The sequence below is a fragment of the Ursus americanus genome, chromosome 13, assembly GCF_024610735.1.
Source record: "Ursus americanus isolate L20-20 chromosome 13, mUrsAme1.1.p, whole genome shotgun sequence".
NCBI classification, from domain to species: domain Eukaryota; kingdom Metazoa; phylum Chordata; class Mammalia; order Carnivora; family Ursidae; genus Ursus; species Ursus americanus.
In genome coordinates this window covers 54,526,049-54,543,387 of record NC_142139.1, presented here as the reverse complement: position 1 = coordinate 54,543,387, position 17,339 = coordinate 54,526,049, and the positions used below count along the sequence as shown (strand labels likewise).

At 35.3% G+C, this 17,339-nt stretch overlaps 1 protein-coding gene and 1 long non-coding RNA gene across 2 annotated transcripts in view; one reads left to right on the top strand and one right to left on the bottom strand.

Annotated features, from left to right (window-relative positions):
* The first annotated feature begins 2,628 nt into the window (after positions 1–2,628).
* Positions 2,629–6,635, top strand: LOC148109095 (uncharacterized). Its single transcript, XR_015726518.1, has 3 exons — positions 2,629–2,763; positions 5,152–5,285; positions 6,623–6,635. It is a non-coding gene; the product is annotated as an uncharacterized LOC148109095 (long non-coding RNA).
* Positions 6,636–10,752: 4,117 nt separating this feature from the next.
* The window catches only part of ANXA10 (annexin A10), an 86,456-nt gene continuing 79,869 nt past the window's right edge, over positions 10,753–17,339 (bottom strand). Inside the window, exons 10-12 of the mRNA XM_087866571.1 lie at positions 17,088–17,146; positions 13,216–13,338; positions 10,753–11,229 (exon numbers count right to left, since the gene is read on the bottom strand). Coding sequence (XP_087722697.1) covers positions 11,161–11,229; positions 13,216–13,338; positions 17,088–17,146 — 251 coding nt within the window. The 3' untranslated portion in view covers positions 10,753–11,160. The remainder of the gene's footprint in view (positions 11,230–13,215; positions 13,339–17,087; positions 17,147–17,339) is intronic.

Here is a 17,339-nt window from a genome sequence, read left to right as displayed (position 1 = left end):
CCAGGATACCACATTACATTTGGTTGTTGGATCCCTTTAGTGCCTCTTGGTTGCAATACTTTCTCAGATTTGCCTCATTCTTGATAATTTTGGTGGTTTTAAGGATTACTGGCTAGGTGTTCTGTAGAACATGCCTCAACTGGAATTTCTCTGGTATTTTTCTCATGATTAGCCTAGGGCTATGTATTTCTTGAAGGAAGAGCACAGAGGTAGTGTCCCACTCTTACCATATCAAATCAAGGATCAGACTACTGACATGACTTACCACTATTGATGTTAATTTTGGGCACCTGGCAAAGATAGTATTTGTTATATTTTTCCACTATATTTTTCCACTCTACAGTTACTTTTTATTCCTGCTTTCATTACTGTCTTCTTTGAAAGGAAGTCATTCTGTGTAGCCCACACTTAAGGAGTAGGTAGTGTCACCTCTTTATAGTTGGAGTATCTATATAGATTATTTGAAATTCTTTTGTACAGATGATATCTTTTCTCCTCCATTTATTTATGTATGCAACATTTATTTATATCAGTATGGACACATGGGTATTTATTTTAAGTTTTGGATTATAGTTCAGTGCTACTTTACTTTTATTTATTGCGCAAATTCTTCCAGTTTTGACCATTTCACTTGCTTCCTGCATTCCTTTGGCATGCTTCCATTGTTGTGTGTTGTTGTTGTCATTGTTGTTGAACACTTTCTTACTTTCCAGCAAAATAAGATGTTGCAGGCTCACTTGTATATTTCTTGTCCCAGACTTTTTTCCAAAGGGACCTGATTTTTTTTTTTTAAGGCAAGTCTGAGAAACTTACAGTTGAGAAGAGCCTAGTGACACATGTCTACTAGTAAAGTGATACCCTGGATGGATCCAGGAAAAGAACATTAGGTAAAAACTAAGAAAATCTGAAAAAAGTATGACCTTTAGTTAATAATCCAATTTTTTTTTCATTAATTGTAACAAATGTAAGTACAAATTTAAAATGTTAGTAATAGGGGAAACTGGATGCAGAGTATTTAGGAACTCTATGCTATCTTTGTACATCTAAAAAGGTTCTAAAAATAGAGTTTATTTAGAAATGTGTTCCACACACAAATTAAAAGATGTTTTCTACAGGGACTGGATGTAGTGTCCTGTCAGGGCTCTTAATTTAAATCTGTATTAGTTATGATTGTCTTTTGGTCTTCTATCAATTACTGAGAGTGGGATTATTGAGAATAGAAAGTGTTAAAATCTCTCAATCTTAATGTAACTTTTCCTATTTCTTTTTGTAGTTCTGCCAGTTTTAGTTTATATGTTTTAACATAAACTATATTGTATAAGAATATAGCCTTAAGGACAAAACACACTGAAAGCTCCCCCAAGAAAAATGGAAAGATTACTGGAACAGAGTGCCATCTGACTTCCTGAAAAGAAAAATAAATCCAGATATAAGTAAAAATTTACCTGTAATAACTGGGAGAAAATAATTGTCCACTTAGATTTTTATGCACAGTAAAGCTATCCTTCAAGAATGAGGGCAAGTGGAAAATTTTGGACTAATAAAAACTGAGAGAGTTCATCATCTCACCTGATCACCAAAATGAAACTCTATAAACAATTCAGACAAAATAAAGATGATTTCAGGAAAATAAAAGGTGGTCAAACATAGACAAAAGAAAGATTCTAGAAAATGGTAAATGGGGGTAAATTAAAACTATTATCTAAATAAAAAAGTTTTAAATAGTGTCTTAAAATAGATAAAGAGATAAAATATGTTACAATAGTGTATGTTTCAGAAATGGGAGTTGTTTGAGGTAATGTTCCAAAGGGAGGATAAAATTATTGATCAATTTTGGACTTTTTTATTTTAAAGATTCATTTCTTTCTTTCAGAGAGGGAGTGGGGAGGAGGGAAGGAACAGAGGGAGAGGGAGAGGGAGAGAGAAACTCGAGCAGACTCCAGGCTGAGCGCAGAGCCTGACTCGGGGCTCAGTGCCATGACCTATGAGATCACGACCTGAGCTGAAACCAAGACTGGGGTGCTTAACTGACTGAGCCACCAAGGCATCCCAGTTTTGGACTTTTATGAGATAAATTCAGATTATGTAAATTTGTCAGTACCCACCGAGAGAACAGAATTTGAGTGTATAATATCCAAACTGAAGAGGAAAAATAAATAGCATGAGAAACATCTTAATCAACAAGCAGTCAAGAAAGCAGACAAAAAGATTTACAACACAAATAGAAAGCACAATATAAAATGGTAGCTACATCATCAAATAGATCAATTATATTAAACATATTGTATTGGGGTTCTTGCTTTGCCACTGATTTTATTCTCTACTCTTTTCTCTTAGAAATCTTTTAATATAAGGGGCGCCTGGGTGGCACAGCGGTTAAGCGTCTGCCTTCAGCTCAGGGCGTGATCCCGGCGTTATGGGATCTGTTAGAAGTAGAGGATATACTAAGCCCCCCAAGATGAAAAGGAGAGGAGTGCTCAGAGAAAATGGAAAGGTGGCAGAATTTCCCTTCCCTCACTTCCAGAAGCAAGGAGAAAATAAATGAAACAGTAAGGGCTGCTTTGGTTTATTCATATTTCTGAATTTATTTCTGACATTTGGTTTATTCAGATTATTATGCTGGTATGTAGAGGCTTGTGAAGGACAAGAGAAAGTGGTCAGTTTATTCAACCATGGAATAAGAAATTAACTAATAATGACTCAACTTCATGGAAAAGAACTTGAGCGTTCCAGGGCAGTTGCCTGCATTTGGGACTTAGAGGGGTGAGTATAATTATTTTTCCCTCTGTGTTTTCCTCTGGGATGATTTCTGTGGTAGGCAAAATAATCCCCCTCCCCTAAAAAAAAAAATGTCTGGATCCTAATCTTGGGAATCTGTGAATATGTTATGTAGCAAAGAGGGAACTGACATTGCAGACTGGATTTTCTGGATTGATCCAGTGTGATCACAAGGGTCCTTATAAGTGAAAGAGAGGGGCAGGAAAGTCAGAGTCAGAGAGTTGTGATATGGTGAAGATTTAACTGATCCTTGCTGGCTTGGAAGTGGGAAGGTTCAAGGACTGTGCCGCAGCCTGTAGATGCTGGGAAAGGTAAGGCAATAAATTCTCCCCACTGGCCTCTGGGAGGAACCAACACAGGCCCGACTACACTCTGGTCCAGAACTTCCATAACAAATTTAGATTATGTTAAGCCAAAAGTTTTTGGTAATTTGTTACATCAGCATTAGGAAACTAATACAACTTCCAGGAAAATGGACAAGTAAATAAAAAAGAGTGACAAATAATAGGCAATATTTTTTCTTAAGTTTCTTTTAATTGAGGTAAAATTCATATAAAATACAATTAATCATTTTAAAGTATATAATTCTGTGGGCATTTGATATGGTAAAAATGTTGTGTGACCACCACTTCTAATTAAAACAAAAACAATCAGACGATTAGTTCAGTTTTTGGGGGTTTTTTTTGAAGTTTTTCTTTTAATTCCAGCTGGTTAACAGGATCAGATGATTGTGACTGTTAAAAATTTAGGGTTTCTTATTAATAAATCCAAGTCATGCATTTAATTTTGGGGGCTTAAGGGTCAAACATTAAACCCTTGTGTTTCTCCTCTAAAGTTGGGATTGACAGAACAATTAACCTGGAAGTGATATGGATGAAGCTGAATTAGCATTATTTTCTTTCTCAGTCAAATGTGGCTTATAAAGCATAGCCCTGAGTGAAACTGCAGTTATCTGTCTCCTAAATAAAACAGCAGTGGCCCCCTCCTTAGATTCTGTCTTTACTTTACTACATAATAGGGAGAATACAAGCGCGTATCTTCATAGTAGGAGGTGGGTCTGAAATAGAAAGACAAAGAGATAGGGACAGACAGAAAGACTGTTGACAGAGGAAGACACAAGGAACTGTGGTAGGAAAGGTAGAGCTACATATGGAGAGAGAGAGAAAGACAGACACAGAGACAGACAATCAGAGAAGAGAAGTAGGGAGAGATAAAGAAATGAGACACAGTAGGACGCCTTCTGCCATAGGCTCAAGTCAACTCCTGCATCAGGCTCCCCGCTCGGTGGAGAGCCCGCTTCTCCCTCTGCCTGCTGCTCCCTCTGCTTGCACCCTCCCCACTCTGACAAATAAATAAATAAAATCTTTAAAAAAAAAAAAAAAGAAAGAAATGAGACACAAACACAGAAAGGCAAAGAGAGATGGACAGAAATAGAAATAGAGACGAATATATGGGCAAAAAGACAGAGTGAGCCAGACATAGAGATTAACAGAGAAATATAAAGAGAATGAGACAGAAAAAAGACACAGTACAAAGTAGACCAGTGAAGAGGACAGCCATGACAAAGAGGTAGAGAGTGCAACAGAAGAGAGGCAGTGGGTCATTCAAAGAGAAACGATGAAACACACAGAGCCAAGTGTGTTATTGTCAGAGAAAGAAGTCAGAGAAGAGAAAGGAAGGAGGAACTGGGGGAAGGAAGAGAGGGGGAAGACACAGAGAGAGGATGATTTGAATCAAATGACAATAGCTCCTTCTCCCAAACTCACCACTCGGGCCTGGGGTGACAGGAGTGAGTTTGACAAGAGCTAGAAATGTTCCTCTATTGCTTTTGCCTCCTGGTGACTAGCAGGAATTTCTTCCCTTCTGTTAGAATATGAGAGTGACCATAAGAAAGCAGGTAATTATGTCAGTTTTAACTCTATTATGAGAAAATTTGCAGTTTTTGTAGCTTCAAAGCATCTTGAGAAGAATTAGCTGACAATGAAACATATTTTAAAGGACAAGTGGATGGTGCTGGTTCTTGACCTGAGATCCTGAGATCCAGTAGTATCCAATGAAGCATGTTTCTTACATTGCAAATGGTGTCTATCTAATTTCTGAGTGGATAGATATGGAATTATCCAACTGCACCAGCTGATGACTACAAATAATGCCACTAGCACATGCCAGAATGAGTTTAGTGGAGGAAAAAAGTTTTCCCAGTGATGATCCAGCAATATAACTCTCAAAATTTTATCTTAAATATTTTCCATTTTGTAAAAATAATTTGCCTAGTAATAGTAGCATAAAAAGTATAACTTGTTTTAAATAATTTGTGTTTAATAGAACTGTTTTCAATTCATTTATTTGCTTTTCTAATTAATTTCTCATTAGACTTCTTTGGTAAAGAATGTGAAGACTCTGAACTGGTTTTTCATTTGCTGCCTGGGACTGAAAATAGAACAGCCATCTTCCCGTTTGCTTGCCTGCCCAATATAAGTGATCAAGATTTATTTGATATGAATGTGGTAGGTGATGTATGCGAATTTTGGTGCGTAGCTTTATTTCATCCCGTGTATGCATTTAAGGGAAATAATTTTTATGTCATTGTAATACTAGCAAAGTGTCTAGTATAACAAAGCCATCTTAGTCTTATTCCAGAATAATAGTACTTTGTACTGAAGTGGAAAAAAAATTTTTTTTAAACTATTTGAGTAGTTTTAGAGCAAAAAGAATTGATATAGATAAAGAAAAGAATGTTAGTTTCTCAATTAATCATCACGTATGAATTATATCTTGCTGTGTAAATTACTACACCATAAGCCCTTGCCACTCCAGGTGTGAACCAAAGACCAACAACATCAGTGTCACCTGCTAGAAATGATGAGTCTTGGGAGCCACCTCAAAACTAGTGAGTCCAAAATGCACAAACATTTGAGAAGCCCTGCTGTAAGTCTTTGAGGGCAGTTTGTGCTTGTTTACGATCCTTTCACCTAAAAATGGTGTATGGTACAGAGTAGAAACTCAATAAACACATATAAAATACTTTAATTTTTTAAACTAACATAAGAAACACTTTGTTTATTGCCCCACATGATTGGGAGTAATGACAATGCCCCCCCCTCGCTGGACTCCTGACAGTGTATCCATAGCACATTGATAGGAAATAAATTCTAATGACTGTACTCATATCATTTGCCATAATCAGACGATTATATCCTGAAAAAGAGTTTAAGAAAAAATAGGTGTGTATGGATAGGGGAAAAACAAGCACTATTACTGTTATGTGTATCTGATACCAACATAAGTTTGTGGGCTCACAAATACTTTTTCAAGAAAAATGGATTAAGGGGCTCCTGGGTGGTTCAGCCATTAAGCGTCTGCCTTTGGCTCAGGTTGTGATCCCAGGGTCCTGGGATGGAGCCCCGCATCGGGCTCCCTGCTCGGCGGGAAGCCTGCTTCTCCCTCTCCCACTCCCCTTGCTTGTGTTCCCTCTCTCATTGTCTCTCTCTGTCAAATAAATAAATAAAATCTTTTTAAAAAAATGGATTAAAAATATAGTATATTTCTGAGGTTAGAAAAGTAACTATGTAGCTTCAAATTTTGAATGAATTAGAGACACATTTTCTGTGATTTCAAAAATAGTTTTAATATTTTAAGTATTGGCGTTTTTACTGATTTTATTTGGTCATTTAAAGTTTGGAGCATCTTAATACATGGTGTATTTGACAATCTTTCATTAAAATGTATTGGGTTATTGTTTTAGTTTTCTATATGTAATGAACCACAATAAGCTAATTTTATAGATTAAGGTATATCTCAAAAGAAAAATGCTAACCAAGCTTAAATTTCTGCATATCCACAGGCCATATTACAAACAGTTGATGAGCATGTAAATAGTGTGTCCACTGAATGCTTACTTATTGGACTTCTAACATGGTTCCATGTTAGCTCTGACTGAGGATAATTGGTATGACCTTTTCTATTTTAATGTTCTTTATAGACATATTTGCATAATTTATGTTTAATGTGCTATGACATTATGACAGAATAATTTTAAGATGCAATAATTAAAGAGGTCATTAAGATCCAAATTATTTTGGACTATTTTTAAAATACGATTTACTATTATTATTGTGCTGAAGTTTACATAACATAAAATAAAGCCCTCTGAAGAGAACCATTTAACAACATTTGGTACATTCATAATGTTGTGCAACTACCAAGTCTATCTAGTTACTGAACATTTTCATTGACCCAAGGGGAAAGTTTGTACCCATTAAGCAATAACTCCCATTCTCTCATTCCTTCATTCCTGCAACCTCTGGAAACTACCAATCTGTTCTCTGTCTGTATGGATTGACCTACTCTGGATATTTAATATGAATGGAATCATACAATATAGGTAACCTTTTGTGTCTGCCTTCTTTCACTATAATATTTCAGGGTTCATAACTGTTATAGCATTATTAGTACTGCACTCCTTTTTCTAGCTGAATACTATTCTTTTGTAGGTTATATTCAGGTTGCTGTTTAATTTCCATGTATTTGTCAACTCTCCAATGTGAGAACTGTATGCTTTGAATATTATAATGTAATTCTAGAATTTTTTTTCTTACCATTTGTTTTTGTTTCTAGCTGTTCATTGTAGCTGTAGTTTTGTTTAGTGACTTTTCTAAACAATTTTTATAATGTCTATACTCTTCATCATATGTGGTCTCTGAAGTCCTTGTTTCTTTAGCTTGTATTCAGCTACTGTTTTGACAGATTTCTTTGAGCACAGGAATGAACAAGAAAGAGAGAAGAGGAGGAGGAGGAATTAAGAAGAAATTTTCTTCCATATTTTATAGATTGGCTCTGTGCTGGGATACCCCTTTCAACACTTAGACCATTTACAACTCTGCCTTTCCCTTCACTTTCCGTTTGGACTAATCCTAGAGACCAGTCAGTTGAAAGCTTAGGATCTTCTCAAGTGTTTTTAGCCGTGTGTCCTGCCTTAGGCATGTACACGGCTTTCTAAATCACCCTCTATATGGGGAATATATAGATTTCCCAAATTTTCTTCACAGGCTTTCATTGCTTAGTGGTACTGCTTCAACTGTAATCTTTTGCCCTAGACAGCTGCAAGTGGTTCATTTGTCTTATGATTTTTCCTCCTCAGGTGAGTTCTGAGTTGACAAAACAAAGACAAGTGCCTCACCTTGGTCCTTTAGGGAGTTCCCAGACAGAACAGACAGATAAACATATTCTTTGATAATAAGCCAGGTCTGCTCCTTCTAGAACAAGGAACCAGAGGTCCACCTTGGGGACAGGCTGCTGTCTTCAAGACTGTCACTGAGCTGGGAGGAGGATGGGGAAAGAACAAATAAAAATGTCACAAGCTTTTTCTACTTTCTGTAACTTTTTTCTTGATTTAGAGTTAATTACTCTTTTCCAGAGTTCTGAAAAAGTTAATTCTGACAGTTTTTGCATGATTATTTTTATGCTTCTGTGGAAGGATGGGCCCTTACAGCAACCTACTCTGCCATTTTCAGTGACATCACATATTTGGCACTGTTTTTAGCATACGTGAAATATTTAACTTTGGTAATAATTACATGCTATTATATAAGAACACTAAAAGTCATATTTTCTTAGCTAAATTTTTAGCCTTTTTACAAGTTTAACCTACTTAGGGCTAAACTGAGCATAATAAAATACTGAATGTAATGGACAAACACCTCTCTGCAGTGTTTCCATATCTGATTTTATTTTGTCTCTGGAATGGCTAGCAATTCAGTAGTAATTTATTTTCCTTTACTGTAGATTGGCAACACACCAAAAGCAGATTTATTCCTTTAAATGTTTTTTTTTTTCCTATAGGTTAAATATGGGAGATCTCTAATTTAATCAGAGATATTTCACTTGTTATTCAGTCCATCAGGTCTAGTAAACATTTGAAGATGATATAAATAGCTAAATATCATTAAACACAAATAACAACGATAACAATTTAGACACTTAATTTTTCACAGGACTTCACTAAGTGAATTATGTGATGGTAAAGATGATAATGTTGTATTGGCATTTAAACAATTAAGTGAAGCATTCAAGACAAAACTTTGGGAAAAAAAAGACATTGACAATGTTAATCTTTACCCAAGCACTGTGATCCTGGAAAACAGAGATGATTAAGAAATTTTCCCACCATTTTGTGTTTCAGAAAATGGCTTATAACATAGAACCATTCTTTCTTATATGACTCAGATAAGACTTCAGATGACCCCCTGCTTACCAATAACAATCCCCAATACATCCTTCAAATTCCTGTTCTTTGCCTCAAAATGATTAGCTGAATTGTTTTCCCCTCCTGACCGATCTGGACAAAGTACATGCTAACCTGACTAAATTTTACTCAGGTTTCTTCCTTCCCCAGAGGTCCCTGCACTTTAATCCACCCTTTAGCTCCTGCTGAAAACTGACTGGAGGCATTCCCAGATCAACTGTCCCAGATCAACTGTCCAATCTCGATCAATTACTGGCAATGTTAACCAAAGACTTTTCCAGATGAATTGTCCGATCACACCACAGATTCATCCCATTCCCCACACCTGATTCTTCCTAGCCTTGTTTATTCATCCCTATAAATTAAAAATCCTTTTCTGGCTGACCCTTGAGACCCCTGTAAATCTCACAGTCAGAACATTCTCTTTGTTGCAGTAGCCCCTCTTTCCCTATTGCAGCCCCTCTCCCCACTTAATTGCAGTAGTCTTTTCAAATAAAACCCCTCCCTATAGAAGTCCGAATTCGTTTTTGATTTGACAACACCATGCCTTACCAAAGAAATAAGAGGTATTACCCAGCAAAAGTATAAATTTCAAAATTTATTGAACTACTTACACAAAAATGTCCTAGCAAGGAAAATTTTTATTTAAATATCTAAATTCTCAGTAGGAATTCTAACATTTTTCTTGTATTAAAACTCTTATCTAAAAAAAATTATCTGGAAGAAGAGCTATGCTAAATATCTCAAATAATTGAGACTGAAATCTTAAAGATACATTTTTAAAGATAAAAATCAAAGTCAATTTAAAATGATGTAACATCATACAACATAGCAGTAAGTTGACATCTTGAAAGTGATTTCAGAAGTCTAATTATTCTTAAATGTTTCATGTTGTGCCCAATCACTGTGTTCTAAATGTCCTGTATCATTTCGCCTATAAGAAAACAGGTTCTAAATACAGTTTTCTTCTCCTGAGACTGGTGACGACAGATCTACAGGGACTGGGCTACAGGTTATTGGGAAAAACAAACAAAAAAAAAGCCCCCAAACATTCCATGTGTTGCTCTTGGAACAGAGCACTCCTTCACCAGGTCCTCTAGATTGGCTGCATGTGCCCTCATTTTCCTTGCTTGACTTCATTAACTGCCGCTTCCTGTGATCTTGGGTTTTGTCTTTTCCTTTGCATATATTGGGAGCCCTCTGTTGTGGACTCACCATCTCTCTTTCTGCTTTCATTCTAGGCTAGTTTGTGGCATCAATCTAGATTCTTTCCCAAATCTGACCTCAGTATTTTTCCTTTGCTGCTCTTAATTTACTGAATCGTCAGACCCGCAAGGGGCCAGTCTTTACCGATGGTACAAAGTTCGTAATAACTTCCAAATGGCTTTGATGGTGATGTTAAGAAGGGAAGACAAAAACAATGAGCAATGATTTTTCTGTCATTGCATGGGTAAATACGGGGTTGGTTAGGCACTCACATTAAAAAAATAAAATTAGCTAAGGATAAACTGCCTTGACCAGAATGGTTACACCCTTCCCACCCCCCACATCTGCGCGCGCGCGCGCGCACACACACACACACACACACACACACACACACACACACACACACCCATTTTTACATCCAGGTCTCTTACATACTGAAGCCTGACAAATATCTGTATGGCTGCCCTTCGCTGTTTTATATCTTCATTTTCTTTTAAATAAAGGCAGCTTTAGATGTTCACTTTGGCTTTATTGCATTTGTACAAAAATCTAGAAAATTTCTCGAAGGGGGTTGGCCACACACCATGTTTCCCTCTCCCCAAGCATGCTAAAGACAGCTATAAACAGATTTCTTGCTGTAGGGAATTGACAATTCACATTTAAATAAAATATATTTCAATGAAATCATTTTTATTCCATTATTTTACTATTCCATGTAGTAAATTGCTGATTTGGATGATAAGTATAAATCCAGTCTCATATACTTTTATCAATAGATTTTTCTTTGGCTTAGAATGATTTTAAAGATACAAGAGCAAATATGATTCTATAATTTTGCTCTCATGTTTCTAATAATGCAAACTTCTCACAAACTCTGTGTTTTGACCTGTCTGTAAATAGGAATGCAGTGTCTTCCAAATGCTTCTTTTGACTTAGTAGTCTTCAGCGTCACCAGCACAGATGGCAAGCAGAGCTTTCTCATAATGCCCTGAAGCACAATTCTGAAACAAACAAACAATGCATTTGAAATAAAATGTCACAGTATTTCTGAGAAGCAGCATGATTCCTCTGAATTACAGTGAGAAAGATCCATGGGCCATTAGCGTTTCTAAAATTGTTGACTCTTTTCATCTAAAGATTTAATATGTCCTGAGAACTATTCCCAGTGGAAGTTTTTGAAAAATAATACCATGGTCATAGTCAATAGAATAGGGTTTATATAAAGTTGATTGAACCCTAATGTGTATTTATGAAAAGAATAACTCACGGTAGAATTAAATCTCCTCAACTTTAAGAGAGGTGTCCTAATATTATTGTTATAAATCAATTTAGAATCTGGAGGGCAAATGGACAATATACCTCCAAAGACTTAAAAATGTTTATACTCACTAATGCAATAATTCTTCTTCAAGAAATATATCCTAAGGAAATAATGATCAATTATTGGTGAGCACAAAAATTTACACTAAAAAATATAGACATTATGTATAATAGTGAAAAAGTAAAAAGCAATATTTAATAATGTAGGGTAGTCTATGTATTTTATAACTTACACAGTGGAATACCATGATTCAATAAAAGTATTCCTTTATGTAGTAAAACATACTAATGTTTATATATATTTTTAAAAACATAGCACCTACAACAACATTGCATTACTGAATGTCTGTGGTGGAGAATAAGGGCAATTTTTATCTTAAGGTCTTCTATAGTTTCTAAGTTTTTCAAACAATAATAGTAAGATATATATGGAATTATAAAAATCATGTTTAATTATGTTAAAAATCAACTACCATAATGTTTTCTTACACAAAGTCATGCAATTATAATTCATTGTTTTAAATGCATATAGTAAGTTACATGAATTACATGCAGACTTTGAGGTGGCTTGGTTAATTGCAGTATATATGTTAGAATTCATTTATTCATTTAGAAAATAAGTTATGACATGTATTTCTCAATGAAAAATGTTTATTGCCACTTAAAGTTTAGGGTTTTGAAGGTAGGTGGAGGACAGTTTTAGCAAAACGAATAAAATTTCTCTTAACTGCTGCAATGCCTTTTTTGGAAACCACTTTGGCTATGCAAAGGCTTATAGGGTCTTCTGTTTTTTTTATGGTCTTTTGGTCCTTAGGTTGTCAAGTTGCGTCTGGATCACTTTTAATAAACTAAAAAGCTTGTTTATGCAATTGAAAATTTCAGTGGAAAGCAATGTGAACAGGTAACAGCACTTAGCTATGTGCAGAGTATAAGGTAAGATACATTCTCAGGGCCCTGTGCTTGGTTTAATGCTCTGCTAATACCACCCCGAAATTCTTTATAATTTTTTGAACGAGAGGTCAAATATTTTAATTTTAGATTGGGTACCAAAAATTACATACGTAGCCCTGTATATTCTAATAATTCTTTGCTAGGCTTTATCAAAATCCCGACTAAAGTTTAGACATATTAGAATGAAGAAATTGGTTTACTTCTGAATCATTGCTGCTTTGCCCTTCAAGGGCTAAAGGGCTAGGGCTGCATAGAATTTTACATAACTATCAATGTTAAATTCCTCCAAGTTACCAGTTTATGGGATTCGACTGGGTGCCCAACCTTCTATGACAATAGGAGCTGAACTGATCTAAGAAGCCTCTTCATAAGTAGTGTGGCCTTATTGCAAAATGTATTTTTCCTGATACTGATCATTCTTCAAAATTTAACTCACATGGCACCATTACACAATTAGGGAATGAATATTTTACATGATTCCATCAACAATTTTTGTTTGAAACACACCAAAGAGAAACAAATTCTGTTACTGAGGTGAAGGAATTTCCTAATTTAGCACCTGTTGATGCTCTAAAGACTGTCTGATGAACTAAAGTAGATCATCTTTGTCAGAATAGTTAACTTTTTAGATTCTAACGCGAAGGTACTTAAAGCTCTTATTTCAGTTTCAAAAAGGATAAAATCTGGGTCAAAATAAATATGTGTAGGAGATTTACCTTGATGTCATGAAACAGGGATTTTCCGTATCTCTCTTTGTATCGCTTCCTGATGGTCATCAGATCTATTTCACTTCTGGCGATTAGAATCCTGATGATGGTTTTATTATGGAAACCGAAGTCCTAAAAGATACAGAAGAGGAGTGAAAAAAATTCGAAAACAGTACCTTAAAGGTAATCTATCTAATATAGACTCATATTCTTTATTTCTCCTGTACTCCTCAAACACTGGCATGGCGATTGGGGTGTGTCCAAGTCAGACTCCCAGTCTCCTCTGAGACTCTCTCATACAGGGTACAGGCGGTGAAGTATTCTACCTATTTGACTTCTTTCTTTTGCTTTATTTATTTATTTTGTTGAAGTATAATTGACATACTATTGCATATTAGTTCCAGATGTACGTCACGGTGATTCAGTCTTTTTATACATTACAAAATGATCCCCATCAGTCTCTTTTTTACCATACAGTTATTACAATATTATCGACTACATTCCCTAATGTTACATCACAATGATTTATTTATCTTATAACTGGAAGTTTGTACCTCAGAATCCCCTTTAGCTCTTTTGCCTGTTCCCCAACCCCTCTCCCTCAGTGACCAACTGTTTCCTGCAACTGTGAGTCTGTTTTGTTTATTCATTTGCTTTGTTTCTTAAATTCTACACATAAATGAAATAATATGGTATTTGTCTTCCTTTGAGTTATTTAAGTTAGCATAATACCCTCTAGGTCCATCCATGTTGCAAATGGCAAGATTTCATTCTTTTTAATGGCTAATAGTCCAGTGTGTGTGTGTGTGTGTGTGTGTGTGTGACACATTCTTTATTGATGGACACATAGGTTATTTCTTGGCTATTGTACATAATACTACAATAAACATAGAGGTACTTATATCTCTTCAAATTGGTGTTTTTGTTTTCTTTGAATAAATACTCAGAACTGGAATTGCTGGATTTTATGGTAGTTCTATTTTTAAGTTTTTCGGGAAACTCAATACTGTTTTTCATATTGGCTGCACCAGTTTACATTCACACCAATAGTGTATGAGGATTCTCTTTTCTCCACATTTTTTGCCAACACATGTAATTTTTTGTCTTTTTGATAATAACTAGTCTGGCAGGTGTAAGGGATAGAGACTTCCGACAGTTCCTCACCCATTTGGTGGATGTCTTAAGGTTAATGAGTAAATTTCCTTTACTTATAGTCTAGTTGTCTTTTAAACTGCTGTTTCTTCACTGTGCCCAGGGCAGGTGAGTCTGCACATGGGTGCCTCAGTGATATCCCTCCCTACTATAGGTCTTCGTGTAGAGGTTATTATGTCTCCAACTCTCCTACCTTCTCTATGTGGACCCTTCATTATTTGTTGTGCAGAAGCTGTTCAGCCTTCAGTTGTTCAGGAGAAATTGCTCTTTATGTACGTGTAGATTTGGTATGTCGGGGGGAAGAGGCGGGTTCAGGGTCTTCCTACATCAGCATTTGGGCCCCCTTTCTGTTTTACTTCTTAAATGTCCCATAATATCTATTTCCAGTGTCACTGCCTTGATGCTGGCCCTTATCATTTCACCCTGATTCTGCAGTAGTTCCTTCCTTTCACCCCTTGGCCAACCTTCGCGCTGTCTCCTTCCTGATTCTGTAATAGTTCCTTCCTTTCAGCCTAGCCCGCCTTCACACTGTCTCCCTCACACTGCATTATAAAGATTTTATTTATTTATTTGACAGAGACACAGCCAGCGAGAGAGGGAACACAAGCAGCGGGAGGGGGAGAGGAAGAAGCAGGCTCCCAGCAGAGCAGGGAGCCTGAGGTGGACTCGATCCCAGGACTCTGGGATTCACACCCTGGGCCCAAGGAAGATGCTTAACGACAGAGCCACCCAGGCGCCCCTCACACTGCATTATAATGCAGATCTGATCATGTGCTCTTTCTAGGCCAGGGAGGGAGGTGGGTTGGGATAATGTTAGATGAACATTGATATGTCTGAGTGAGACAACAATTACATTTTTATTTTACAGTCTATTTCTAAAAATTGTAAAAATAAAAATTCCAGGTATTTGAAATATTTTTGGATTTAAACTCAAATACTGAAAAATACAAAAATCAATTTCTGTATACTAGCTCCAGAAAGAATATTGCTTTATAAACCAAGTTCCATTTGTCTTTTCAAGTGGAGTAATGGGGACATCCAGTGGCCAGTGAGCATAATATATATACGTATATATTTTACACGTGTGTGTGTGTATATATATACGTGTGTATATGTATATATATGTGTGTGTGTATATATGTGATATATATATGTGATATATAAATACATATTTTTATATATATTATATATTTATATATATTTATATATTATATATATATATAAAACACATAATAAAATTTTTGATATCTGAATGTTTTGGGTATAGACCTCTAAGCAATCTTTTCATAATTTGGGGTGATTAAGTTAAATGATTTACCCAAGTTTCCATATTTAAGTTGTACATCATTCACTTAGAGTGCACTAGAGAAAAATACCTGTAGTTTACTTCGGTTAGGGGTAGTGTAACAGCTTTGACCAATATTTTACATTTGAGGTCATCATATATTAAAAATTCAATTATTTGAATATACAATCCTCCTCTTATCTCCAAGCCAGTTGTGAGTACATGTATCTTCATTTTTGCATTGAAACACACACAGAAGGAATAGAATTTTTATTTATTATTAGAATAAGTAGCCCTCAACTTGGACAGATTTGGAATCAGACTAATTATGCTTATCTCCCCATGGTCATTCACAAGTGAAACTTCATTCCATTTTTGGAGAAGGACACTGTTGAAATCATTCCATAGCATTGCCCAATACATTATTTAAAAAAATTTTAAATCAAGTCAACTTTTTCTGCTTGGAAATAGAATAAAATAGAAGCAGAAGGCTGTGAGCATAGGATATGTGATCTGAGGATACATAGGTTGGTTCTTGTACATAAATAAAAAATACTCTACACAAGATATATAATAGAAATATTCTCAACTATTATCATATTATCCCAGCATGCTAGCTACTTTTAATAAGTTGGTCTGTAAAAATTACTTTGAGGATAAAACTCTGACTCTTAAAACTGCTGTATTACTGACTTAAAAAAAATAATTTCCTCTGAGTTTTTGAAGCTATGGTAATATGTATAATGATTTGTATCAGAACTTTTCTTTTCCTAAAAATGTGTTAATGTGTTAAATTTTCCTAAAAATGTGTTAATCCATATAATGGATAAAACGTGTATTGTCTCATGCATTTAAGTGTTTGTTTCTTTAAAAATAAATGCACCAAAGGATGTGTGATTGACTATCACACTAAACTATGATCAACATTCTCATAAAATAGATGTAGAGTTTATTGTTGTCTAGCCATCTCTTTTTAAAGTACTAAAAAAAAATACTTTAGGTTTAAAAATAACCACTGCATTATTTCATGTTTTTAAATTTCAGATATGTAGCAATTTCTTACTAAGGACTTACAGTGTTTTGACATTTCCTGCTTGATACTATATGTTTTGTACTTGAATTAAGTATGAAGTAAGGGTCCAAAAGCTTTTGGATTTGCCAGTTTCTTCGTATGCTAAGAAGAACTAAAGCACATGGGGGAGATAGGACCCATGGAGTCATACTTCTCAGGTAACTCAATTTGATGTAGAAAGCAGAGCATTATTTATTTGGTCGTTCTCATTTTGGTGTATAATACATTTTTTTCACTTGAGCATATTTTGTTTGAAATGAATATATTTGCATACAAGTTCAAAAATGTTTAAATAAAAAAAGTAAACCCAGTGCTTTGAGAAAGTAGACATGATTTTCTGGAAAAATTTAAAAAAATGTGGGCCATACTTACATGGATTGCACTATATAGTCTATAAGCAAAATAGCCTGGTTTGTCTCGAACACAGAGAACTAGGAAAAATCAGAGGAAAAAAAGAAAGTTTGAGAGTGACAATATATATTTTCTTCAGAATTTGGGAAACAACGAAAACACTTTTTTTTTTTTCTGTTAAAATCCTGGGAGAGTGAAACTTTTTGAGTCCTATGTGGAATCCCTCATTGTACATTGTAGTAAAATTTCAATGGGTAGAATAGTGGTAAAGCC